Source organism: Astatotilapia calliptera, chromosome 3 (genome assembly GCF_900246225.1).
Source record: "Astatotilapia calliptera chromosome 3, fAstCal1.2, whole genome shotgun sequence".
NCBI lineage: Eukaryota > Metazoa > Chordata > Actinopteri > Cichliformes > Cichlidae > Astatotilapia > Astatotilapia calliptera.
The window spans coordinates 4,657,714-4,685,274 of record NC_039304.1 but is presented as its reverse complement, the minus strand read 5'-3'; the positions used below and the strand labels follow the sequence as shown (position 1 = coordinate 4,685,274).

At 39.1% G+C, this 27,561-nt stretch overlaps 1 protein-coding gene across 8 annotated transcripts in view; it reads right to left on the bottom strand.

Moving 5' to 3' along the window:
- Positions 1-27,561, bottom strand: part of nrxn2b (neurexin 2b) — a 700,882-nt gene that overhangs the window by 354,574 nt on the left and 318,747 nt on the right. For 5 of the 8 annotated variants that reach the window (XM_026160309.1, XM_026160315.1, XM_026160297.1 and 2 more), the window contains 2 exons: positions 18,439-18,483; positions 10,791-10,952 (listed from right to left, as the gene is read on the bottom strand). In XM_026160309.1, coding sequence (XP_026016094.1) covers positions 10,791-10,952; positions 18,439-18,483 — 207 coding nt within the window. The remainder of the gene's footprint in view (positions 1-10,790; positions 10,953-18,438; positions 18,484-27,561) is intronic. The other 3 variants (XM_026160298.1, XM_026160323.1, XM_026160300.1) reach the window with 2 other exon arrangements.

Here is a 27,561-nt window from a genome sequence, read left to right as displayed (position 1 = left end):
ATTTCTTCAATCATGTAAAAAACAAACAAACATATATGACAAGTTGAAGTGAAGATCTTATACTTAAGAAAAACTGAAACCTTGAAAATATTCACTAGTTATGTAAGTGTATTCTAGTTTGGGAAGCATAGATGTCAGGGTCCTGGGACTGGGCGACCCAGGATCTCTGAGCAGTTATGAATTATATTATTATTATCATTATTATATGTATTTTGGTGTTGCTTCCCTTCTCTGTGCTTGTGTGTGTATATATGTGTGTGTGGCTGAGCACCCGTTTATAGGCGGCGTCAGGCCTGGAGGGTGTGGTCCTGCAAGGGGACTGGCCACACCCGAAGCCACACACCTGCTGCTGATCAGGCCTCGTCGGGGGAGCTACTTAAGAGAGTCTTGGAGCTCCCACCGACGCGGGATCATTGCATGAGACTCCACGTTAGTCACCCTGTCTAAGCTAAGTCTGAAAGTATATGCCTGCCGATCTGAGTGTCCTGACAGCTGCCGTTATTGTTTCCCGCAGGAAGAGCGTGGAGGGCACGGAGAGCAGCGAGCACCGGGGGGTGCTGACACGGGAGCAGAGAGCACACGGACTATTCACGGGAGACACGACACGGGAGTCTGGGAAAATACGGGGAGTTATTGTTACGTTGTTTTTCACCTTGTAAATAAACACTGCCTATACATAGAGCACCGCGCCTGGGTCCTCCTTCCCCACTCCTTCCACGGTGTGCCATGCCGCACCGTGATAATAGACATACGACCCTGTCCTAAACTTCTATAGCCAAACATCTATAACATCTGTAGCCATATCTCATTTATAGCAGCAGAAGACACAATTTCTTGGAAGAGACCAAGTTTAAGTTATATCAAGGACTTGCTTGGGTATTTTAGGTGCTAATTGTACATGCACAACCAAATCATGGGTGCTCCACTTCAACTGTGCTGGAACAAGATAGAAATAGTGAGACTAAATAAGAAAAGGGAGAAATGTATTGGATTTGTATGATTTTATGTTTTAATTGTAAATACACGATTTATGGGTGTGTTTGGATCATATTTTTAAATATATAAAGTATAATATATGAATGTTTACATGCTTTAATTGTTTTCTTTGGGAAAATGTGGAAGCACCCCTGGCGGGTTATGAGCAAGGTGTGGCTCAATAGCAACAGGATATGAAGGACTGCCAATTACCTGATTTGTGTGCGTTCTGTTTGCATGTGCTGAACAAATAAATACTGTTGGGAGTCATCATAAAGTTAAATTTAAGTTTAAATCTGGTCCCTTTTTTCATTAATCATCCCAAAGTCATTTAAAGTTGGGGTACACAACAGTACCGTAACTTGATTAAAAAATATAACTGGTGCAAAAGGGAACTACACTCCTGCATTGCCTCTGGGCCCTGAGTCTATCCTGCAACAGTAGATGTGCCTTTTCAGACCAGATCAGAAAAGTATAAATAAATCCGGAGATGTCCAGGAAGAAAACAAACCAGCATTGCCCTGGTGGTATCTTCACAAAATATGTGCATTATTGACTGTAAGCCATTCTAAAAAGTACACAATTTTCTGTTTTCTGACTATGTAGCATTACTTAAAAAAAAAAAAAAAACAACAACAACAAAAATACAATATCTAGGAAACTGGGGAGAGTTAGTACAGTTTTGGCTGCTATAAAAAGACTTGATGAAGATTGCACCAGTCTGGGTGAGCAGACTTCACACAGTTTCCATGCAGAGGACCAAGATCTTTGAAAGAAGTGGATCATTAACAGGAAATACTTTGTTCCCAGCAAAAACAGCATGAAAGGTTTTGGTTAAGGGTACTTCACTTACCCAGTAGAGTTATTCAGCTGTCTAGCCAAGCATGATGCAATGCTTAGCTAGTTAATGTTAGATGCTGTGTAACCTGACTTAGATTAGATGGGTTTGATGGATTTTACCAAACTGCAGCTTAACCTAACTAATATGATGTACAGAATATTGTATTTCATTTCTTGTTTTTCACAGAATTTTTACCCAAGCTTCTAACTTACTGAGCAGAATTATTATTGCTGAATTATTTTGTGTGTATTGTGTCACATTTTGGTTTTGATTTGCATTGGCCTGTTTTTGCATTTGCTTGTGTGTATAATTTGCCTTCTGTGATGTGGTTCATGATTTTTTTGGCTGCCTAATTTGTCCAGACCGCTGCTGTCATTCCTCATTGTCTTTCATGGTATCTCTTTCAAACGCCCTCCAATCTAACCTATTTTTTTTCTTGCACACGGGCACACTATCTCATCCACTCACTCTTCCTTTCTGTCAAATGCTACACCTACACACCGGCACTGAATGCTCAACAACAACACAGATATGCTGGGTTATTCTTAAACTTAAGCCTCCTTTGGTTATCTTCAACATTAACCACGCTGCCACATGTACTGTACACCTCATAATGTCACCATTAGCACAGATTAGTACTGGTAATTAGGTATGATAATACTAAAATTGGCAGCAAATAAGGCGTAAACTCCTCTTGCTTAAGGTGTTAGAAAAAGAGAGAGATAGGTGCAAGAGAGGAAAAGCAGCATAAAAAATAAAAGCTTTATTTTTTTTTGATTTATTTACAGGTTTTCTCTTGGTTTTGCGTTCAGCTCTGCATCCAAAAAAGGAAAAACTGTCATTACCATCATTGCAGAGACTGCTTGAAGAATTTCCTTTTTCTTGATCATTCAATTGTTGTTTGACTTTGCCTGTTTACTCATTTCCTGTTTTATTTTGTAGTCATTTGTCGCCTATGTTTTGCATGTAGCTTTATTTCCCTTGTGTCGTTATCCTAATTAGTTTCACCTGGGCCTTGTTCCACAGCTGTGTCTAATTCCCTGATTAGCCCTCAGTGCATTTGTGTATGTATATATAGCCCCATTTTCCTTTTGTTTGAGTGTGTGTTAATCTACAGTTCTGCGTTCCTGTCAGTGAGTGTGAAGTGTGGCTATTTTTTTCTTTGTTTATGGACTTTGGTGTTCCACCAAATAAAAGGTTGTTTTTTAGTTTATTTTTGTGTCCGTGAGTCCTTTGTTTGCATCATTCCTGCCAAACCTCTTGACAAACCAAGTGCTGTGCTTGTTATAAAGAATCACACAACATGTTTGAAAAGACAAGATGACGCAAGAAATCCAGCCATAAACATCTTGTAGCTGATGACTTTCAGCTTAGAGACTCCAATGACTGATTTTCAATAACAGACAGGTCTGCAACACTGTTGACTGGCTACTTTAAAGATGAACATATATTTTAAACACTCAGAGTGTTGAAGGGTAATTTTCAGGTAATTTTCATCACTTTTTCTTGAGTATTAACTTTACAGCTACTTGATCCAGATAGACTATTATGTGCTCAAACTTACATAGAATTTAGTGTGTCCCTTAGAGGGTTCTTTTTATAGGTTTTCAGAGTCAATAACAACAGTAAGGGTGGCCAGATTTCTACTATATTTGTGGTTTTCTCCTTTCTTGTTTCCTGGAATTTTAGTCAAAATTTTTGAATATGATTCCTTGAACATAGCACTGATGCCATAAAATATATTTCCAATTTTATATGGCAAAGAGGGTAACAGTCACTAATGATGTGCTTTTAAAAAGTATACAAATGTATCCATTTGTTTGGAGCCAACAAATAACCTGGCTAGGCAGAGGCAGGACACTACAAGCATAACCACAAATTACTGCAAGCTTTCAACGTGTACATGACATCAAAACCTTTGTAGGGTTAGGATGGGTGTTACTAATTAGAACAACGATGAATGTAGGCATTTATCTTGGTGGCAGATCAGCTACTACTTACAGTAGTGATTCAGCAAAAGCAGAATTGTTTTGAACTGCCAGTTCAGGTGGCTGGTACTGAATGGCAAACATGTTTAGCATGCCTGACTAGGTTCAGATGCTCTGTAAACTCGTCCTTATCATACTAGCACCTGTGTGAAAATCAATTTTATTTTCATTTGTTGGAAACACTCCTTGTTAGTTTTGGTGAAATTATCTATTAATTGAGAGATAAGCCATCTTTTCAGCCAGTTATGTCTACAACTCAGTCTTTGGTAAAGGGGTAGATTAGCTAGAGGGAACACAATGTCGTAAAATGCTAAAGACGGTAGAAGAGAGTGGTGTTAAGCAGTATGGAAAACAGGAGAAGATGGTGGCGAAAGACAAATGAGAGGGTAACAGAAGGACAGAGGGCTACATGGGAGCACTAAAGCGTGTAAAGCATACCATCACTCACAGTTAAGCCAATGCCTTATAGCACATGTGTCAAACCCAAGGCCTGCGGGCCACATCTGGCACAGCGGACATTTATATCCGGCCTGCGAGATCATTTTATATAGATTTATTATTATTGTTATGCATGGCCCGGCGATATGAGGCGCTAATAACACACAAACTACAGATCCCAAAATGCAGCACTGCAGCCTCCTTGACGAACGCTAGGCTAGCTGGGAACATCCCCACGTCAATCAAGTCAAACTTCTGTTATTGCGAAGCTAGCCCCTCACAATGGCGAAGAGAAAAGTTGATTCTGAAAACAGAGCCTTTCAGCTCCGGTGGGAGACTGAATATATGTTTACAAACATTGCCGGTAAACCCGTGTGTCTTATTAGTGGAGCTAATGTGGCTGTAATTAAGGAATTTAATTTAAGGCGACAAATAGGCTGAAAAACCTAAATGTCGAGCAGAAACTACAGAAAGTAGAAGAGCTAAAGAAGAATCTAACATTTCAGCAGACTTTTTTCTCCAGAGCAAAATCACAAAGTGAAGCTGTTGTGAAAGCAAGTTTTATTGTAGCAGAGGAGACAGCCAAATCAGCCCGGCCATTTACCGAGGGAGAGTTTCTGAAGAACTGCGTGATGAAGGTGTGCAACGTCTTGTGTCCAGACAAAACGCAGATTTTGGCAAATGAGAGCCTGAGCAGAAACGTATGTCAAAGTGTAACCGACATGAAACTGCCCTGGGACAAACTTGTTGGACTTACAACAGATGGAGCGCTGGTGTTGTGCGGTGAAAAAAGTGGACTAGTCGGCAGGATGTGAGTAAAGATGCAGGAGAACTGTACCAGTGAGTCAACAGCATGCTGCATCATACACCAGGAAACGCCGTGTGGTAAAGTCCTAAAAATGGAGCATGTAATGATCACCGTGACGCAAACCGTAAATTTTATCCGAACTAAAGGTTTAAATCACCGTCAATTTCAGTCTTTTATGTGGGAAATAGATTCAGAGTTTGCCGACGTGCCATCACTCAGAGGTCCGTTGGCTGAGTTGGGGAAAAATTCTCAATAGGGTTTTTGAGCTCAGCAAGGAAATCTGTCAGTTCATGGACATGGCATGTATGATGCGGTGAAGGCATTTCAAGTTAAGCTGTCACAAATGTTCAGTGCAACTTGCCTCACTTTCCCTGTTGCCAAGTAATGTTGAACCAAGTCAGCGCAACAGTGTTCCCAGATGCGCACTTTGCTGATAAACTGAGCGCACTGAGTTCGCACGGCGCTTTGGTGACTTTGAGCCACAAAATGAGAATTTTGAGCTGCTTCACAACCCATTTACAGTTGACGTGGAAACTGCACCTGTGCAGATTCAGATGGAGCTGCATTCTAATGGGACACTCAAGGGAAAGTACGACACTGAATGGCCCGCACAGTTTATTAGTTCCATTCCTGAAGCAATGCCCCAGCTCCAGATCGAACCTTGTGTATGTTTTATTTTATTTTCTCTGGGGTATTTGACAGCATGTTCATATTTCTGACTTGCAAAATTTTGACAGGATATATTTTTATGGAGAGAAAAATATTTAAAGTTAAAGTTAATTTTTTTAAGTTTATTTATTCTGGAATTATATTCCTGTCCGTATTCACATTTATGTTTAAAAAACATTGTTTTAGTGTGTTCAATAAATGTTTATCTTGTTTGGCCCGTGACCTAAAGTGTGCTTTGAGGTTTGGCCCCCTGTGCAATTGAGTTTGACACCCCTGCCTTATAGAGTCTGCAGTCAGACAGGGTCAGGTGTCTTTACAACTGCTTGTGCTCACGTTGCATCCTTATTCCTACCATCTGTCTTTCGCTCACTACTTACTGAAAACTCACTGCTATCAAAAGTTTAAAAAAATGCATTGTTCTTACACAAATTAAAACTGTTCCCCTTTATTTTTGATCATCACGTCAGACTTTAAAATTCACTGACTTGTGTGGCAGTGATTTGTTCTTTCTTATTCTAGCAGTGCAGCTAATGCAGGGCCAAAGCCTCCCACAGGGGTCCCTCCATTGATTTGTTTTGTTATTGAGAAACTCTTCAAATTCAAAACCCTGCAGGTCTGGAGAACAAATATTTGTTACTTTCTTCAGATACTTGGTGTTGTGGATATTTGATGAAACTATACACCGCACGGTTTGAATATGTTGGTTGATACACCATCCACTAATCACTTCTGTACCGATATCAATTAAATGGTACCTTAAAGACTTTATGTATTTATAAACTTTCGTCTCTTTCACTGTTTATTAGTTTATGAAGCATTCTGAAGTACCAGACGTTACACTAATGGCTTCTGCCTAAATAAAGAAACAAAAAAAACTGAAAAGTGCCAGTGAATATTGACTTGTGGCAGGCAGGACATGAGTTAGGGTGACGGGTGACTTTAAAAGATTCTTTTGTGGAACAAAGGTGAAGCTAAGAGGAAGCTACAGGTGAAGACATGAAGCATCAATATGAAGTTGGGAGGACAGGAAGAGAGAGCGTAAAAGAAAGTGAGGGCAAGGAGGAGAGCAAGCGCATTCATCCAGCACATGGAATCAGTCGAAGAAATCAATTTTTAATTTGGCCATCAGGATGGCAAAGCCATTGGTGTACCAACGGAGCTATAGTGGTACACTTAATTACACAAAGCTGCCCCTGAGAAAGGGAAGATGGGAGGCAGAAAGAAAGAGATGGAGAGAAACTATGAGAGAGGCAGGAAGAGTGACAAAGATGAGCACATGAGGAGAGGGTGGTGTGAAACGAGCGATAGCAAGGTCACTGTCTGCGAGAGACACAGGGTGGTGGAGGTTGCAGTGGGGAGACAGATGGTGACATATACAGAAGAGAAGAGAGGAATCTGTGGAAACAAGACTTGGGGGCTGAGGAGCAGAGAGACCTGATTTCACACCCCACCTCTCTGATTAGGAGCCTAAGGAAACACACATCACCCTGTGTATGATCATAGCATGTGGGTGACTTTGAACACATGGAGGCGCACATACACAGAGAGCAAATAAAAACTTCACAGGGCTTCAGTGTCTCTTTTGATGCCTTTTTACTCTTCTTCTGCTGCGCTGTTCCTTTGGATTTCTACTGCCTGGAGGGTGCTGGCCGAGCGTATCAAAGGCATTTGACCACGGTGGCAGCGGGAAAGCCTTGCCCTGGAACATAACACGACTGATAATCCGAGATGTGCCACAGAACAAGCACTGCCTAACCCCCAACCACTCACTTTCTTTTTCTTTAGCTGCTACAGCTTTACCTGGTGCTCTCAGCTGCTCTTATTGCAGCTTTTCTCAATAGCTTTCTAGGTGTGGTTACTTTTCTGGCTCAGTTTAGTCTTGAAAGCTTGACCTCAGCTGGAAATTACAAACCGTAAGGCTGCTAGAAAAACAACCTAAGGTTACGTCCACACGTACCCGGGTATTTTTGAAAACGCAGATTTTTCTATGCGTTTGCACCTTTCGTCCACACGTAAACGTCGTTTGCGGTCACTGAAAACGGAGATTTCTAAAAACGCCTGCCACGGTGGATAATTTCGAAAACTCTGTTTTTGCATTTACGTGTGGACAAGAAAAACAGAGAAAACGCAGAAAACGCAGCGTCAAAGGTGTGCGCCTTTTTTGACGTCACACTGTGCGCCACGTTATTGTTTCGGTGAAATGAATTTCTACAATACTGTTACTGTTAATTGTACTCCCTGCAGTGTTTAAATGCTTACATATACACATAGTTACTGTCCCTCCACACATACGACTCTGTTCTGCTTCTATGCCCCAGCTTTGTTTACCATTTCCCACCGAGGCTTCTAGACTTCTGATTGGCCAACATTTCTACACGGTTAGGAATATATCGCCACCTGTTGCTTTGGCATGTTCCTAGCAGCGTTTTCCTTCATTTCTGCGTTTACGTGTGGACGGGATTATTTTTTTAAAACGAAAACGGAAAATCTCCGTTTTCAAAAATAGTACGTGTGGACGTAGCCTAAGCTTAAGCTTCTGGTAAGTTCACGTCTGGGTCATGTATCTTTCTGGCCTGTCACCAAACAGATGTTCAGCTATTGAGTCTGAAATGTATTACTTTAAGTCATAATTCTAAGAGTAGAGCAAACTACACTTAAATGATTTGCTTTTCTTTCTCTCACTGGGGAAAGTTTCATTCTATCTCCAGTTTTACACTGGAGATTCAATGTAGCTTGGGGCTACAGGCAAGAAGTCCAAAAGTAAATACATAAAAAACTAACACAAGCCCCCAGATGCAAACATAGCAAGTGTACTGTGGAGTCAGATATCCAAATATCCAAAGAGTTCACGAAAGAAGGAAAGTTATTTTCTTGCTGTGCTTAACCAAACACAAACATATTACTTTAAAAAACAAAGGTGAACATGAATACCAATATCTGATGGCTACACCACTTCCCACCTGTCTGGAACTTGCTCCCTTTTCTTTGTACAATCATCTCATCATCTCTTTGTATCTCATCTCTGTCAAAAACCTTCTAGTTATCATTAAATTACCCCCCTTACGTTGTTTTCATTGTGCAGTCCAGTCAAACAGAAATACTTTTTTTGTTGCTGTCACACCTTCTCTCCCTTAGCTTTAAACAGGAGATTACACAAATTAAATGATCAAGTCTTAAAACATCTGCTCTTACTTTTCATTTCTAAAAGTTTGGTCACACTGGCTCCTTAATATCAATTTCTTTTGTTACTACTAGCTCTTACCACTATCTTTTTTAAACATTTAGACAATTTGCCTTTCTTGTGCTTTGTGTGTACACTGACTGTAAATCCAGCCTTGTCTTGATGAGACAGAGGACTGTTAAATGCCTAGGGAAGTTTAAGACCCGCAAGGGATTCTTCTGATAGCAACCCAGATAATGAAAGTGTAATTCTACAGGGATAATTAAGTTAGAGATAGGGTGATTACTGTGCGATCCATTAAAAGCGATGGCAAAAGTAATTACTTATTCAATCAGCATGGTTTTATGAGGGAATGCGATGGCACCATGTTGCGTTGCCTCTATACAAGTCATTACATTTACAAGGGCATAGCACTTTGAGCTGTGATTGGTTCTCTTGACAGCTTGTTCAGCCATGAATTAAGACCTTGGTGAAAATAAAAGTAATTTTTATCAAAGTTGAGTTGAAATAAAAATTTTAAAAGGCAACTGTCCTCTATATAGCCATCCACAAATATGAGTGGACGTGCTACAAATTGTGATCTGTCTGTGTGTTCTGCGGTGTGGTTAGAAAGAGAGAGGCTTCAAAGGGATTCAGGAAGCTGTATGTCTGACACCTCCTACTCTCACATATGGGAGTTATAACTGCCCAGACGGATGATTCTCCAGAGAAAGTGTCAGTCAACACAAATGTGCTTCTGTAAATATGTGTGATGATACCATGCAGCAAACTGTGTCATTTGTTCTCGCTTTGTCTAAAACAATAAAAAATGCTTCTAATTCCATACTGTGGTTTGTGAGCCACCACTCATTTCATTACATTTTGCTTCCGAGGAGCCAGACTTTGTAAGACTTGAAAAATAGTTCTTCAGGCTTTTTGAAGGTTTTTCACAGTTTTTCTTTGGACATTGGCTACTATTTTCAGTCCAGTCATTTTACCTAATCAAACTGGAGAAATACAAGACAAAAGAAGAACTGGCAAGTTTAAAAAACTATCAATAGCAGACGAACAGTGTCTGAACGTCATGTCCAAAGCTTCATCAGAAATGGTCCTACGGAAAGCGTGACCAACCTGTTCTGAAGGAAGGGAGACAAGGAGAAAATGCTCAAGTACAGATGAACTGGCCTGAAAATTATTAGCAACAGGTCATTTTAAATTTTGGTTCAAATCACTATGAATATGCACAACGGAAGTGAAGAAGGATGTACAAAAGTGTACAACAGATCTCTGCAGCCATCTGCAAAACAGATGGTGGTTCTGTCATGGTTTATTTTTACATTATACATTTCAGTCAATGGTGTGGGAGATCTCTCACAGCAAAGTACTGTTTGCCAAGCAATACTATCTGGAAAGTACCTGATACATAGAGTACAGCCCTTTGACCAATGATCATTGTCGAAATTTAGCAATGATTACACAATGGACTGGCCTTCCTAGTCACCAGAACTCAACATTATTCTGTCAAGACGTCACACATAATCTTGACAGTGGAACAAAAGGTAGCCAACACCCAAAGAAGACCTTGGAAAGAAAAGCATCTGGACTTTCCTTGAAGACGTTTCACCTCTCATCCGAGAAGCTTCTTCATTTCTAAGAGCAATTGGTGGAGAGTCACAGATTTTATGGGAATGTCCCCAAGAGGGTCACGGACCACATAATGATCCTCTACCTAATCTGGGACTCTCCACCAGTTGCTCTTAGAACTGAAGAAACTTTTTGGGTGAGGGGTGAAACAGCCTCAAGGAAACTCACCTACCTCGTACCAACCTCGTACCCTACTTCGTCAAAGAAAAATGCAAATTTCAGTTGGTTTGTTCATAAGAGTTTAAATATTAAGCACTTTACACTTACGTCTTTCAGGCAGCCCATGAAGTTGTTGCTGACTGGAGATCCAGGCAGGTCTGCAGTGTTTGGACTACCTCCAATGTAGAAGAAGTCATCAGAGCCCAACATAGTGTAATCTTCCTGGGTGTAACCAGTGGTGGTCAAAATACCATCAACTGAGATGGTCACCTGGCAAAAGCATGTCCCAAAAGAGACAGAAAGGAACAGATAGAAATAGAAATATAGAGCAGGAATAGACAGAAAAAAGAAAATAATAAGAAAGGAGGGAAATTAAGAGAAATGGGAGGAAAAACAAGGAAGAAATTGGATTAAACACAGACGCTTGATTGGGTTGTACCTTAAATTGTATCGCTCAGTTGGTGGTTTTTTGGTGTTGGTCAGACTGAGGGCTTTCACTTTAGAGTGCAGTTGCTAAAGGTAAACCAATGGAACGACAGTGTGCCAAATGTCTCATCACTACCAGTGGTAGAATAACTAACCTGGTTTAGCAAACTCAGTGCAAAGGCCATAATCTACAGCCTCAAGAATTAACATTTCAGTCATGAACACTAAAAACAGCTATCTAAACCACACACTATGAATTTAAAGTTACATAAGTACAAGAACTTGACCTTTAAACAAGCACCATGTTTAAAATGCCAACTGGGCTTTCCCTGAGATTGGCATAGCTACGTTGTAACACTTCATTCACAGAGCTACCAGTAAAAATGACTTCCCTTTTTAATATTTAATTGCCTCCAGTTTCATATTTTGTACAAGGCCATACATTCTTTGCTGAATTTTGATTGGTGACAGAAGCACCAGGTGGAACCCAGAATCAAACACACGGCTGCAAGCTAATGGTGTGAGATAATGTGTGAACCGAAGTGTAGAAATGATGCCTCCCATTTGTTTGACATCTCCGGGGATCTACTAAGTTTTGTATTTTTTTAATGAGATCTATTATACTCAAATCATTTTAAAGTTTTTTTTAATACTGATTCCCTCTTCTACTGTTTTGCTATTAATAGAACATCATTAAAAGAAATACAACAGCATGTGTGGGAACCACTCCTACAGTGTAAGACTAGTCCTTAAAACATGAGGTGAGAAAGCTCTTTTCATGTTACACCTGACCTTATCCCATCTTTACAAATAATACCTGAAGAGTAAATGAAAAGAAGAAATCATATATATACATATACATATATATATATATATACACTAGTCTGAAACGTGAAAGCATCTCTCCTCCACAAGTTTTCAAGGAGTCATCACAAAAACCCTTGTATTTTTACATTATACTTATTACAATGAAGCAAATTGTAGTTGTTTATGAAAAATACTCAAATCTATCATTTACTTAATTGTATTTCATCACGACTGGATTTAGTATTGGTACGACAGCGATGATCATATACAAACACCCTGCCAGATCCTGATGTTTGATTCGGGAGAGACTTTTGCAGTTAGTGACCAATTTATTCTTCTAATTATCCTAAAAGAGCTGGCCTGGGCGAAAGCGAAGCACTCCAGTCTCTGATTCAACATCTGTTATTCTGCATAAACGTACAAATGCAGCACTGCTGGGAGCCACACGCACAACCATCTGGCTTTCATTACCTTTGCATACTTCAAAGTGCCGGTAGCACTACATTTCATCATTTCATCAAGGTCCAGCTTTACATTTGGGTCAGTTAATTGTCAAGTAAGATCTAGAAATGGTGCTTTCCTTTAGCATGTCCTTTAAAATATATTCAAAAGTAGTGAATTCAGTTAGCAAAAACATCAGTTATCCTCTATGAAAACATCAACTATGCCTAAATTTATTTTAAGATACAGGTCCACAACTATAGCTGTGGCAACTGTAACCAAAAAGAAACCTTAGCAACTGCACTCCAAAGATTTTATCTCCCCAGCTGAGTTCTTATCTTCTGTTTTCCTTGACATTTTTCTTTTTTTCCCCGTACTTCCCTTTGTAAGAGGGCAACTCATTTTTATGTCTGCTGTTGCTACTTGGTGAGAAAGATGAATCACATTGGCCAGATGTATCTGGCATGATGAATCTGCAGTTCACAGTGCTGGTATGTTGGGGTCATCTTTGGAGATCTTGGATAGGGATTTCAACAGGAACACTTCATTTGCCCAAAGTGACAAGCGAGACCTTACTGGCTATAGAGAAGAAATGGGTGGGAGGGGAATTGTTACTATAGGCAATGTCAAACATGTTCCTACTACTGTGGTTGAACTATATAGCCATGGTATTACCGTTTCTTCAAAAAAGTAGATTGGAAATGTCATAGGGTAGAGAAATATCCCGTAAACCTTTTAAAATAAAGGGGTTGGCAAACGTGCTGAAAAACACCAATATTGGCTATGGCTAAGCTAGGCCCATGGAAGTTTTGGGATAATATTGGGATTGTTGATGGCACATCTCAGTGAATCAGCGCACTTACTCGGATAGTGGGAAAACATCAGTGACTAGCTGCCAGACACCTATAGAGTTCCCAGCAATGTGTAAGTTCTTTCTCTTCCCCTCACTTTCATCCCAGATTGTACTCCTTAATATGTTAAAAGCTTTAAACACATGTGATTTATTCAATAAACTGTCTGAAGCAATCCTGTTATATTAGTGATTTATTGTTTGATCATAGGTTTAACTTATACAGCATTAAAAGCCCCGTGTAGACAATGTGTCGAAATACTAAAATAAGCACATTAAAGGTTGTCTGAAAAAAAACAAACGTTTTCTTTGAGGTAACTTTGTTATAATTCATAAGAGTTAGTGTTTCAACCAGGATACACACTCATTCCTTTGACAAAATTGCAAGCCCTTGCATCACTGGCCACACAGGAAGGAAGGAAGGAAGGAAGGAAGGAAGGGCTTGATGGTATCAGAGGTTGCAAGTTGAAATATGCCGCATGCGTTCCCATTTTAATTAATGTGCTATAAATGTATTTAGACTTTTCTTTGAATAAACGCCAAGTAAAATATTCCCATTCTATGAACAGTCTCTGGTTGCTTTTTCTCTCTGAGAGTTGTTTTTGAATTCAAATTAGAATGAAAAAATGTAAATTTGGACTTTTGACTAAACAAAGTGTGCAACACTTATAAGCATAAGTACTGATCAACTTAAAAAAGTAAACTAGACTCTGTGGATTGATCAGTCTATTTTTTAGACTAGCAGCTCCTTGTGCATTCAAAGTAACTGACCAACTTTTAATTGCAATAGTGCAATTAAAATTTGTCTTTATATGCAACGTTCTCATCAATTTCAAAATTATGCTGTTGTTGGCAGCATAATGTTATTTCTTCTCCTGGGGAAAAAATAGCATCCTGGGTGCACACAGCATATGGCCTGAATATTATTTGGTGTAATTGTGTGATCACAGTTTCTTTCTTGAAACAAAGCTTGATGTGAAAATTCTAGGAAGGAAGGATGACAAATATAAAACTGCATCAGATTAATTCGCACATTTCTAGCATTCTTCGCTGTTCTTTATTGTGTGAACGTCATTCTTCCGGCCTTTCTCGTGTGCCTCCAACAAGCAGCACATACAGCACATAATACACAGACTTAACTCAAGCCCCAGCTGCAGCCTTTATTGGATTCTCGGTTTTACCCAGCTGCTCGCCAGATACCTGTTTAGCCCTGTACATACAGAAAACTAAGAAGACCTTGCTAAACTCTGCTGAACTGATTGCCCCAGGTATAAAAGACACAATGAAGATGTTTAAAGCTGAATACACTATGAAGAGATTGGCACAGCTCTAGGGTTCAAATCATAAGAAGCAATCTATTTCACCCACTCGCATGCTGCTGAACTTGATTCTTTTAAGCTATTAACCTCTGCTTTCAGCCACTCTCTCATGTCTACTTGTTCCTGATAAATCAGCATCTACCAACAGACTAGTTTTTGTTTTTTGTTTTTTTTTAAATTGGACTTTAAATGTAGTCTATTCCAAACCAGATGTGGCTTCTATGGACATTTTGAGCATAATTCTATGCTACAGTCACAAAAGGGAAAACAGTATTTGGAAACTGTGGCACAATCAAAAGTATTGCCACTATGTCCAATAAACTTCCAACTTGGATGACTTTGAAATGGTTCAAAGCTGGGGACCAGAAATGCAGCCACGGTCAGCTGTCTACAAAGTGACTTTGATCAAGATGACCATAACATGGCAATTAGACGGAATCAGTCTGCTATCAGTTTGTGATTGAATAGGGCCAAGTCACCAATCTTTTGCCATGTGCATACACAGAAATTCACATTAACTACTTACATTTAAAGAAAATAAGAAACAATGATTCAATACTCACCCACAGAATAAAAATGAAAGTGAAAAAGAACATTAGAACGTGCCTAGACGATACTGGTTACGTACACATGGAAGTCGTACGGTTTCCATATAAGAAAAATAAATTTTCGCTTTGTATCAGTCGCCCACGATTGCTTCATGTTCTACCTAAAATTCAACAACAGCCATTATTTTGACCATCCAATCTTCATAAGGCCCATTTGTCAGAGATTTCTTTCCTTTCAGTACCATCACTCCTTTAATACACTTATCCATGCAGGGGAACATGTTTACATAGAAATGTGTCACTTACCCTTGTTGGAACAACATCTGATTACTGTCACAGGTCTTTTAAAAAAAGGAACAATGTGTTATCTTTAGTAGTTGAAACAATATATTACACAGAAACGAATGCATTCCCACCCATGCGATGGGTTTCCATAGGTGTCTGGCAGCGAGTCAAAAGTCCTAACTGGTCGCAAGTGGAGAGAGCCCTATTTTTGAACTTCAATGTGGAGTTTTGACATGTAAACCCTGAGGTGACGAACTAACCTGTGTTAGTAAAGGCATGGGGGGAGGGTTGGGAAGCTTGGGGCGAGTGCCATTTGCGCAAGAGAGAGGGGTTTTAAACTATGCGCCGAAACGAGTTAAAAGGGTTGGAGGGTGAACAAAATCGGTTAGTATTTTTGTAAGTAAGGGGAAGTCAGACACAAAAATGGTTGTTAGTACAGTTACAACAAAGGTTTTATCCAAACAGTAGATTAGTAACAATTTAGTCATAGTGAAAAAAGTATGTGAGGATTCTTTAAAAGTCCTCTGCAATTTGATTGCTCAAACCAGATCCACATTTGGACTGAATGTGTTGTTTCAAGTGACAAGGGTTTGTTTGATTAAGAAGAAACAAAATGAATCCATACAAGCTAACAGGGTGACACACAAGCCATGCACTTAAATAAAAAAGATGACTGGAAGGATGGGCTTGGAGGAAGAATTCATTGAGACACAACACAAAAAGGTCAACTATTAAAAGAAATGTATAAAATAAACCATCTGGCAAAATGCAGCAAAATGGGCGAATTTAATCGCAGGGCATCACGACACCAGACAAATGGGAAAAGGAAAAGCAAGAGAGCTTTTAGTGTTCGGGGTTTTAGACAAGAAGGCAACATAAAAAAATGCATCAACACACGTGTACAACAAACTGACACGTGCTGGGATACAGCAGCATTTACACCCTATAAGAATGCTGATGTGAACACTTCTAGCCAATAGAATCATGCAGACATGGTGCAGGAATACAGCCACTGGATACTCAGTTTGGAGGTGGAAGTTGGAGAAAATGGGACCGGAGTAAACAATCACAGATGGAATCCACGTACATGAGAGGGTTTTTTAAAGAATAGGAAAAACTGAGAGGGGAGAGAAGATGTTCAAATTCTGGTCAAAGATAGCAGGAAATAGCTTTTCACCACTGTCCACGTCCTTCATGATATTGGACACAGAAAAAACACAAAAACATCTGCTCGTGATTGCAGTTCTCATTATGCCTCTGCTACAATTTCACTACAGCTTTTCTGATGTGAGTTGAAAATTGCTTTATCACTTTTGTCAAATTTGAGCCAAGACTCAGTGAGTCACTACCAGATACAGTGGCTTTCTGCACATGACACTTTTCTTTTCCAACTCATGGGATTTGATGGATTGGCCAGATTTATTCCTTGGGGCATCAATTCTTTATTCACCAGAAAATGAAAATCTGTCTCCCCTCGTTATTTTTCCCTTTTTTTTGTTTTAGCAAGATAACGTGTGAGGTCATTATTCATTTTAGTAAGTTAATTTTGAAGTTAAAATTATATAAGAAATAAAACAAAGTATAATAAAATAAAATAAATAAAAACAATAAGGAGAATGTGGCTAACATGTCTTATGGCCATATTGATTTTAGTAGGACAACTGATATATGTATGTATATACGTTAGCCGTGATATATACATATACATATATACTCAATGCAATCTTTGTATCAAAAAACAACAACAACAAAAAGAAGATCGAAGAGGATAGGAGTCTTTTCATGCAAGGGGTGAGGGCAGTAAAGTATAAGAAATATAAGTTAGTGTTAGTGTTAATGAGGGGTCGATCGTACACAGATTTTCCCAGTCACTTCCCTTTATGTCTGCATCGATGGGCAGACAGTTTCCTTCATTGATTGGGCAAGTCCAGTGAAAGCAAGTAAGGCTGGCTCTAGCTACACCCTGATGGCAGCATTACTGTTATGTACTAAGGCCTAATAGGAGTTAGTAAAATAAGATCTCAGTAAGGCTTTTGTCAGTCCGTCTTTGTTTACGTATTTTTAAATATAAAGGTCTACGAGTTATTTTGCCAAACTTTCCCCACTTTGCTGGTTATTCAGTGTAAAACTGTCTGATCACCCCTGCACCTGTGTTCAGGGAAATAACTGTCCATGAAAACCTTTTATTACGTGCGCACATCGTCGTGTAAGAGAGGAAGACTGTTCAGGTACAAGACTGAGAACAGCCCCAGGTTGATCATAAATCAGCCTAAGGCCACTAATGGGATCAAGCCCTCATTTGAAGCCTTCTTTACAGTGAGGGCTTTGACCGATAAATCAAGAGCTGTAAATAATCTTCATGACTCTATAAACCATAAGACGGCAAACCTAGATTACAGGGCACTCAATAACATGCCAAACGAGTCTAACTGAAATACCATAGCAAAACAGTGTCTTTAGTGGCATTTCTCTCACACTTTTTAAAATATTGGGAGAAAAATGATATAAAAAAACAGAAAGTGAAAAATGTATTTTTACTTCCTTTCACTGGAATGGCCAGAGTAGGCTGCTTGAAAAGTCTGCTGTGTACGTTCACTTCAAGGGTTCTTCTTAAAAAAATACAAAATAAATTTAAAAAAGGGAATAGGGATTAACAAAATATAGTTTCTCATCAAAATTTCAGAATGCTAAATTGAGAAAATATCTTGCATAATGATTCTTTATTTCTTCATACGGATAGTGTTTAAAAAGAAGAACAAATGAAAAGACAAAGAAAATAAACAACAACCAAAAAAATAAAAAATAAAAACTGATATAATTCCCTATATCTTTTCTTTTGAGCAGACCTCATTGGATGAAAACATTAAGTCTTAACAGGAAAGGGAAACTGGATGGCAATAAAAAGCGGTTAACATATATAAATACAGAGAGAGGGCTAAAATAAAAACAGAAAGGTGGAGTTTTTCCAGCTACCTTGGAATTGATGGAGGATTGTAGTTTCAGTAAAGCAAACAGAATAGAAAGAGGTAACGGAAAACCCAGGGCAAACCAAAGTGTAAGACAATTAGAATGATATCTACCATATAATGCAGTTTGTTTACCATAGCGTGTCCAATGCCTGCGTGCTTCAGGAGAAAACAGGGGGAGGAGAAAGAAAAAAATGACAAACCTTAAAAAAACTCAAAACATACCTAAGCCCCGAAAAAAGTGGGAAAGAAAAAAAAAAACGAATCGCCTTTGATAAAATCAGGCAATTTGATTGTAAAAAGAATAGTGAAAAAGAAAATATTATTTTTTATATAGCTGTAGTAGAACATCCAAATAAAGAAATAAAGAAAGCAACTGTAAGCAACTATTTCGTTTTTAAGGGTCATTTTCAAAATAAAATTCATTAAAAAATAAAAGGTATAAAAGGATAACAGTACATTTGTTAGTATGTAAGTCGCAAGTTAATTAGAGAAAACAACAGATGGTTTACATTCCGTGAATGACACAGTGTTAGTTGTTGAAATCATAAAAGGTAAGGGAAAAGAAAATTCACCCACGAAAGTAATCAAATTGGAAGAATTCTGAACCATGTTAGTAAGAGAGACAAGAGTTAGCAAATCAACTTCCACAGAGGGGATTTGGGCAGTTTTGATGGGGAGGTTTATTTTGAAAGCGGGAGGGAATGAGGGAAAAGTACATCAGTATTAGTATTCACTCTGGCAGACTAATCTGTTCAGTGGGCTTTCTGTTGGTAGGGTGTCGTTTTTGATGACTTGAAAAGGTGCAATTATCTATTATAAGCAAAATTCCCACAAGTAGTCATTTAGGGCTGCTGTGATGTATGCAGGGGAAGACAAAAAAAGAAATTACTCCATTGTAAAATAAAAAAAAATCTTCAATTATGGGAAAAAATACAGTATAAGCATTTAGGAAAATGGAATTAATTCAGGATATACTTAAAAGAGTGAGAAAGGCTGAAGGATAGAGAGGAAGAGAAAGAAGGACAGAAAGGTTCGCTGTGGTTCTGGTGTCTGCAACAACCTAAAAAAGATAGATGTTCGTTTAGTCGTTTGAATCATTTCCCCTGTAAAGAGGAAAGCTCGCAGTCCCTAAAAAATGAAATAGTGAGCATGGAATGACGCGTTAGTCCTTTCTGTACATTCAGTGTCCTTCTGTCTTTAAATGTCACGTCATTGATCTTATGAAAATTTTGCATTATTTGAGGCTTTAATTTCATGTTGTACATTAACAGAAAATTCAGTTTCTCACACCGTGCATAAAGCATTAAGACTCAACCATGCAAGTGGAGCATTAACACTTCAAAAAGGTAAATGGTGTTCTGGAATTTTTCCTCTGAACAGAGTGGACATATTGCATATTGATTTTAACATTTTAACTACTGTGAAGGATCGCAGCTGACACACACACTGGTAAAAGGAGTTTCTCTCCTTAAATCCCAGTTAGGTCATCAGATTTTACACAGAGGAATTAACTTGCCAGAAGCAAAATGTCAAATTAAAAGAACTATATATTAAAAAAAAGCTCCAAGTAATGCTGACGAGAAATTAAAAATAATGGAAATTTCAACCATCGTTTGTATGTGAGCCTTGTATCATCTACAGCACTGCTGTAGATGATACAAGTGTGTCTGTGTGTGGGATAGATTACTGTGTATTCATGCTATCTGTGTGGGAGCTGAATGTAAGTGGTGACCATGACGAAGGTCTTTCCCATGAGGGTAACTGGCCAAACTGAAGCTTCAAGCACACCCACTCTTTGATCTGGGGTCACAATAAAGTGCTGTCACCAGTCACCCACTGTGTCTAATGACTTCTCTTAATCCATTAATTAGGCAAAGGAATATTCAGTGGTGGGTGTAAATTTGCATATAAGCACCACAATGAACTCTCTGAACACTGTCACTGAACTTACTAAACATTATAGATATGATAGGAGGCTTTAAAAAATGGACCTGACAGAGGTTTATTTACTTGGTGACAACGACTTAAGCTTTCAAAACAGATGACCTGTGATGCAGCAAGAGAAAAGGAATTAGAACTTATTAAATGCAAAAGATAGCATTTGCCAGCTTTAAATCCCTCCCATGTACTTGATGTTTGAATGCTTAACTTATCTGTTGGAACTATCAGTTCTTCGACAGCCCTGGAATGGTTGTGAAAAGTCTGTCCTTCACAAAAATCAGATGACCTTGAAAATAATAGAAAACGGTTAAATATAGGTGGTGGAATGCTTTATGAAGAGTAGTTTTCCCGAGTAGGTCTAGGTAAAGGTTTTAAAGGGACATGTATAATAAAATTCACTTCATTATTTTGTTTGCTTTTTTTTAACATACATAAAACACTATCCACATATGTTTTTACCCCCTTGTCAGAGCGAACGTCAGCAGGGCAGCAGCTTAAAGGGAGATGCCCAGACCTTCCTCTCTCCAGCAATCACGTCTAGCTCTTCCACTAGGATGATGAGGTATTTACAAGCCATCTGAGATACATAATCTCTCTAACATATCCTGGGTTTACCCTGAGGTTTCCTCCTGCTAACCCAGGAGGCTTTTAGGAAGCATCGTAGGTACACATTTAGCCCATTTTAACTGGACCCTACTAATATGAGAGCACTTGTTTAAAAAAAAAAACATGTTAAAAGTTTAATTAACATTTAAAGTTTAATCAATTCAAAGTGAAAAAATACAAGTCTGAAATGCATTCAAAGTAAGAAAAGTAAAAGGAAGCTTTTTCAGCTTGTCTGATATTTTTGTCCAGAGCTAACTGAACGTGCGACATTAACATAATTATAAAGTAATATTAGTACACGGGAGTAAAACTGTTTTGTAGTTGTGGTTCCGTTTTCTTCACTACTCAACAATCATTTTTTTCTTAAGCGCTCTAGTAGGTTTTCTTTGTGTGCCTGTGCTGCTCTGAGCTTTACTAGTTAAACAAAAAACATACTTGGCAAGCTAACCTGCCCAGTGTTTTCATGCAGCCTTTGAATAACACATGTTAGCTTTACATTTCCAGTTTATCAGATGCCACGGAGCAGCCCTTAGCTGTTAAAATAATCTTTCTTTTCCTCTTCTGCCCCATTTTTCCAACATCTTAATCCTGAGTAGAGTTATCTCGTACTGTTTTCTCTCCCTGGGAAATACATCATGTTTAGCTAGCAGACACACTGTGTAACAAACTGCACATATTTTTTCTGTGTTTGTTAAAACCTGTTGAGCTGAGAGAAACACTGCAATTGAAATTGCCATACTATGTTCCCCGCTTTATGCTCGCTCCTTTTCATTAGCGCTAGCTAGATGCTGAAATACAAGGACCTCAACTTGTAGACAAAACACAATTTTAACAGCTGAGTATAGGTCTGTAAATGATGCATACACTAAATTAGATATTTTTTGCCTCTCTTCTTTTCTTTTTTGCATACGAAAATGTTTTTTTCCTGAGGGCAGGAATGTAAATCTACCATAATGTAAAAATTATTTGCCCACTTCCTGATTTCTTTTCTTCTTGCATATTCGTCACACTTTGTCACACGAGGGGGAAAAACCTACCTGCCATATGCGAAAAAGTATTGTCCTCTAAACTGATTACCTGGTCGTGCCGTCCCTGCCAACAAGAACTGGAGTAAATTTGTCTCACTCTTCTTTGCAGAATTGCTTTAAATCAGGCACATTGGAGGGGTTTTAATCCAGATTTAATCAGACTAGGCTTCTTCAAGACTTGGTCACCAGTTTTCTGGTAGGTAGCATAATTCATGGTTCCACAAATCAAAGCAGGTTGCCCAGGTTCTGAAGCAGCAAAGCAGCCCCCCACCATCACACTACCACCACCACATCTTTGTGTTACTGTACCAGTAAAATGACAACTTTATCTTCACTCAGCTCTCTCTTCACCACAATAGACCCTTACAACATCCACATCACTGCAGGTGCTGCAACACCATCTGTCACTCTCACACTCCAGTCTTCCACCACCGTGAACGAAACCATGACAACAACAATGTGGCTGCAAACCACCGCTGTACGATACATAGGTCACTGCCAGTGCAAGACAGGCTCTCCACCTTTCTCTTCTTTTCCCTGTAGATCATCAACTGCGTTAAGGTTTGAAGGTGATGGTGAATTCAAAACCAGTATGAACAGCCCAGTCTCGTGAACAGATCTGTATGCGCAGGTTTTTCCTCTTGAATCTTAAAAGGGTGGTAGGTAAAACTTTAATACTGGGACAATCAGAAACTGTGGAAACAAATGGAAAAAAAAATCTATATTTTAGAACTGCAACGTCCTTTTTGACACTCTCTATATACATATAAATTAAGAACAAGGAAATGACATGTGAACTTTTTTTTCAAAAAAATGTAGAAATAACATTTTTATCCACATTAACTTATTTCCTTGCAGTCATCTGCATGTGGTCCCATTCCTTGCTCCTCCCTATCACTCACAGTAGCAGTTCACAGACTTATACTCAATGCCATTAAAAGTCACAGTTAGGAACAGAACTGACACAATGGGTGTAAATGAATTGTACATTGAACATATGTGTGGTTTTCTGGGCTAAAAATTAAAACATTAATTGTGATATTTGTGACAAAAATGGTTTATAATATGCCCACTTTAGGCCAACATGGTCAACCCATGCTCAGTCATGGATTATAGATTATGACTGAGGTGGTCTGATAAAGCTTAGCATGCTACTACAACCTTTCGGGGTTTTTTTTTGCTTTGGTTTACTCAACCATTGAGCAAAAGAAAGTCTACACCGGGATTTAGAGTGGTGATATGATTTAAAAATAATAATAAATGGAAAGCACAAAATTAATACACTACCAGACTAGAAGTCAAGCGTGAAAGTCGATGTGTAGAGGCAAAACCATTGTATAGACTTTTTACAGCAGGCTTGACAACCTTAAGTACTGCTAAACTAGCGTTCCACAGTCAAGATCAATCGTGCAGAAAATTAAACTTTTGTTCTACTTTTGCTCTCATGTGGCAGACAGAATGGTATGGAAACCAGTTGGTTTTTAGGTTCTCTGTCTTGATTTTCCCACTTTGTTGCGCGTTGAGACATTTTAGAAATGTTTGCAACACTGCTATACGAGAAGGCTGTCGGTGCTAGTGGCAGTGGTGATGATAGCGTTACAGAAATACCTGAGCTGTTGGGATTGCCAAATATTAAAGTCGACAAGGGATTTTGGAAAACTATAATGCAAGACTATATAATGCAAATTTGACTCTCTTACAGTGTATTTCCTCATCTACCCATCCTATTAAACCTTCAAACCCAGCATGCCTGGAGCTCCTGCTGTGACAGTCCATTGCCCTCTCTGTAATTGACCCATCTGGGAAAACAAAGACTGTGAATGCTGATATGTGCTGATGGAGCATAAATCTCCCACTCATGTAAACAACCACAGGCCCAGACAAACAACTTTGTGTTGCATCTGTCTCAAAGGGCCCCCGAATTGACGAATCATGTACTAAATCTGATACCGAAGTACGAAAGGTCTAGAAATGAGCTTGTGTTAATATAAACATGGTACCTACTGTCTGTGCTTTGTAGCGGTGCACTTTACAGGTGAAACAGTCGACATGTCTCTGTCACTGTGTGGAGAAAACCAACAGGATGCCAGCCAGAGTTAGCTGAGATGTAAAATGATGCTTTGTTGGTTGCTGATCTTTTACACACTCATCATGCTGGCCACTACTGAACTGTGGCCACCAGCGAATAAGCTGAATAAATATTTAATGACAAAGCTCTGCAAATGATCAATGGATAGCGCCGTGGAGCCAAGATTCCCAGGCCAGATAGATTTATCACTGTAACTGAGAAAGTTCTAAGACTGATGACCGTTCTCGCACAAATTTCCAATTCAAGCCTTTCAAAATACTGAATAACAATAATATTGCAATGGTCGAAATAGGTGCTGTTTGTCTTAGAATTTGAAGCCTGAATTAGTGGCTAGTGACACATGGATTTTTTTTGGGGGGGTGCAGCCATGACTGTGCGCATGCATTTATATACACCTTTGTGCCCAGTTGGCTGTTTGTGCGCGTGTGGTGTATCGGGCTGTCGTCACTAACACAGACACTGCAGGTGACCCTGTCATACGGCGTGCAGCTGGGCTTCGATACAAAATAGCTCTTTCAGGTACATTTGGTTCTGCATTCATTCCAATCATGTGGCATTCAGTCAAGTCTCCATCTCTCCAAGTCTGGCTCCAAGTAATGGAAACTGGCAGACAGGCTTCAGGTGCAAATATAAATGTCACTCCAATTACAGCAGAGAAAAGTCTGCAAACAAACAGCAGGAGGGTGTGTGCTTCTGCATAGCTATGTGGGTGTAGGAAAGTATAAGTGCGTGAAAATTGCAGCAGAGCAACACAGACATGGTGTAAATGGTCATAATTCTCTCTTTTCCCATCGCCGTCTTTCTTCTTTCTTTTCAGATCACATTCTCATCAAAAGAGGCAAAGTTCAAGGTCAATCCACAAGTGTGATGGCTGAGAATTTTAAATCTTCCAGTTTCAAAATCACATGTTTTTTAAAGATGTACTTTACAATGTTTCTTCGAACGTCCATTCCATAAAACAAAAACACTAATTGAAGTTTCATTGGAATATTCTGAGGATGCTTTTCTTCTCCAAGTTTGTGCCACAGTTGTCGCCAGGCACAGTTCTCGAAATGCCACTCAGTCTAAGAAAATGCTCACATTCTTTTTTTTTAGACAGATGGCTCAACTAACTAAACAAAGCATTGCAATATAAGAATTTATAATAAAAGATGAAATGAATAGTTTACATTTATTTCTCCCTCTGACTCTTAAAATGCGTTTTGATCCAGTTTGTGAGCGCGCTGCTATAGCAGCTGAACATGAATATGCATGTTTTAGAGAGAGTAGCTCAAGCTGTTCATAATTGTTTATATTTCGTATGCACTTCTGAGCACCCTTCATAAGAATAAAATGTTGCAGCTAGGCTGGAGAGAACCGAGCGCATAATGAAATGAGAAAAGGGACTTTCGAGAATGAAACTGAACGGAGAAAAAACAAATTGCAACAAAGGACATCAGCTGTAAAGGTGTGAGGCTCTGCTGTTTGTCCCTGAGGATTCAAGTGAAAGGGTGTCATTTCAGAGTGAGGATTCTGCACAAATACTGAATTATAAAAAGTAGCATGGTGTTGACAACCTGGACACAAGCCGTAATAAAGACGCCAGTTTCTTCACCAATAACTGTACGACAGACTGTGACAGGATTAGACTGTATGTTATTAAAAGCTGACAGCTAAATCCAGAGCAGATAAAATCTAATTAAAATTCAGTTCAATTGTATTTTATGTACGTAGTGCCAAATCACAGCAACACATTTTACAATGTAAGCTAAAGACTACAGAGGAAACCCCAACAATCAATGACCCTCTGTGAGCGAGCATTTGGTGACAGTGGGTAGGAAAAACTTCCATTAATGGGAAGTTTAATTGCATTAAAACAATGCATTGTCCTAATATGGATGCATTTGGATGCTCACATCTCGGTTTTCCATACAGACCCATTTTGTGTCATTCAAATATGTTCACTACCAGTGTTTTATTGTTTCCTACAAGCCCCTCTCTCCTATTTCACTTCCTTTGTTCATGACTTATCCTGTGTTTCACCATAATCTCTGTTTCAATCTCTTACCTGTTTCTGTCTCACCAGTGTTTTATTACCTGTTTCCACCTGTTTGAATGTGCTAATGGTGCATAGATCTGTTTTCTGATTATAGGTCTCCGAGGCAGAGGGATGAATAAACATTAAAGTGCTGGAGCAGGTAGTGACAAATGAGGCTGATGACTGAGAGTGTGTGGAAATGCAGGCTCATATGCTAATGCAGTGGAGATGTGATGCAAATGAGTTTTCTTCCCCTCTGAAATGCACTAACCCCCCCCCCCTCCCCATTGGTATCAAACAGCTGAGCTGATGTTTTAACATGAAGTGCTTGTCATTTAGGAAATGCATAGATAGGACCTGTGCTTGAGGTGTCAACCAGCATAGGGAAAGCGACACAGTGGAGAAAAGAAGAAGTAACAACGATATTTAAAAAAAAAAAAAATAAAATCCTAAATGCACATCCTCCTACATGCACATGATGACGGTACCCCCATATCTTCTCAGCATGGCTGGAACACATTAGAAATACTTAAAATGTCATTGGCAGAAAATGGAGAGCGGATTACAGGGGTGTTAGTGTGCCATTTTGTACATCAAACAAATCCACTACCCATGCTTGTCTTGAAAAGCAATTTCTATCATCACCATAAAAGTGCGTGCTGTGTGTGTTGGCATAGACGAACACTCTAAATAGCATTTTTGATTTAGCTAGAAGAGCTTCGATGATTCATTTTGCTAAAATATGTTGACATTATTGAGATAGCTGGCAATAGCATGGACGCCCAGAGTTCCAGTTGCATCAGGAACCAATCAGAAACCTGTCAATCATTAAGTTAATTTGCTACTGTCATGCAACATTTTCTTTTTTCTTATTGCACTTACACGCACGGGATGAAGGCATTATGTTTCCCAAACCTTTCAACCACTTGTTTATCAATAATATCACAGCATTTAATGGCAGGACTAAGCTGAAGGAAAGGGGTTAATGCAGGACTGCAGCCAGGGATGATTCACTACCCAACAGCATGGCAGACACCGTTGCTAAGTGACAAATTGCTGGAAAGAATGGAACCGAGAGATAGAGTGAAAATGAGAGAGAGAGGGTGGGCAAGATGAGCAGGAGAGAAATTGATTGGCCCTCTCTTAGGAATTCTGGCTGAGGAAGGTTGGATGAGAGGGGAGGGTGGATGAGGGCTGGACGGATGGAGGATGAAGAAAAGAGAAGATTATTGCAGGTGATCATGCCTTACAGAAAAGGCTAAAAAACACTCTTAACAAGCCTGAGACAGATATACAAAGAGCAGGTAATGGGGGGAGTGTACTAGCATCTAGATTTGATTAAAGGGAGAGGGACAGCATTTTGACCTCTCTTTCTAGAGTATATATATATATATATATATATATATACATACTGTAATGTCACAGTAACAGGCATTACATTTAAATGAGTGCATGGCTTTGGTATGCTACAGTACATTTAGCAATACCACATTTCAGAAGAAGTAATGCTTTCAACACAAAAAACAATGACAAAGAAGCTTTGGGATTTTCAG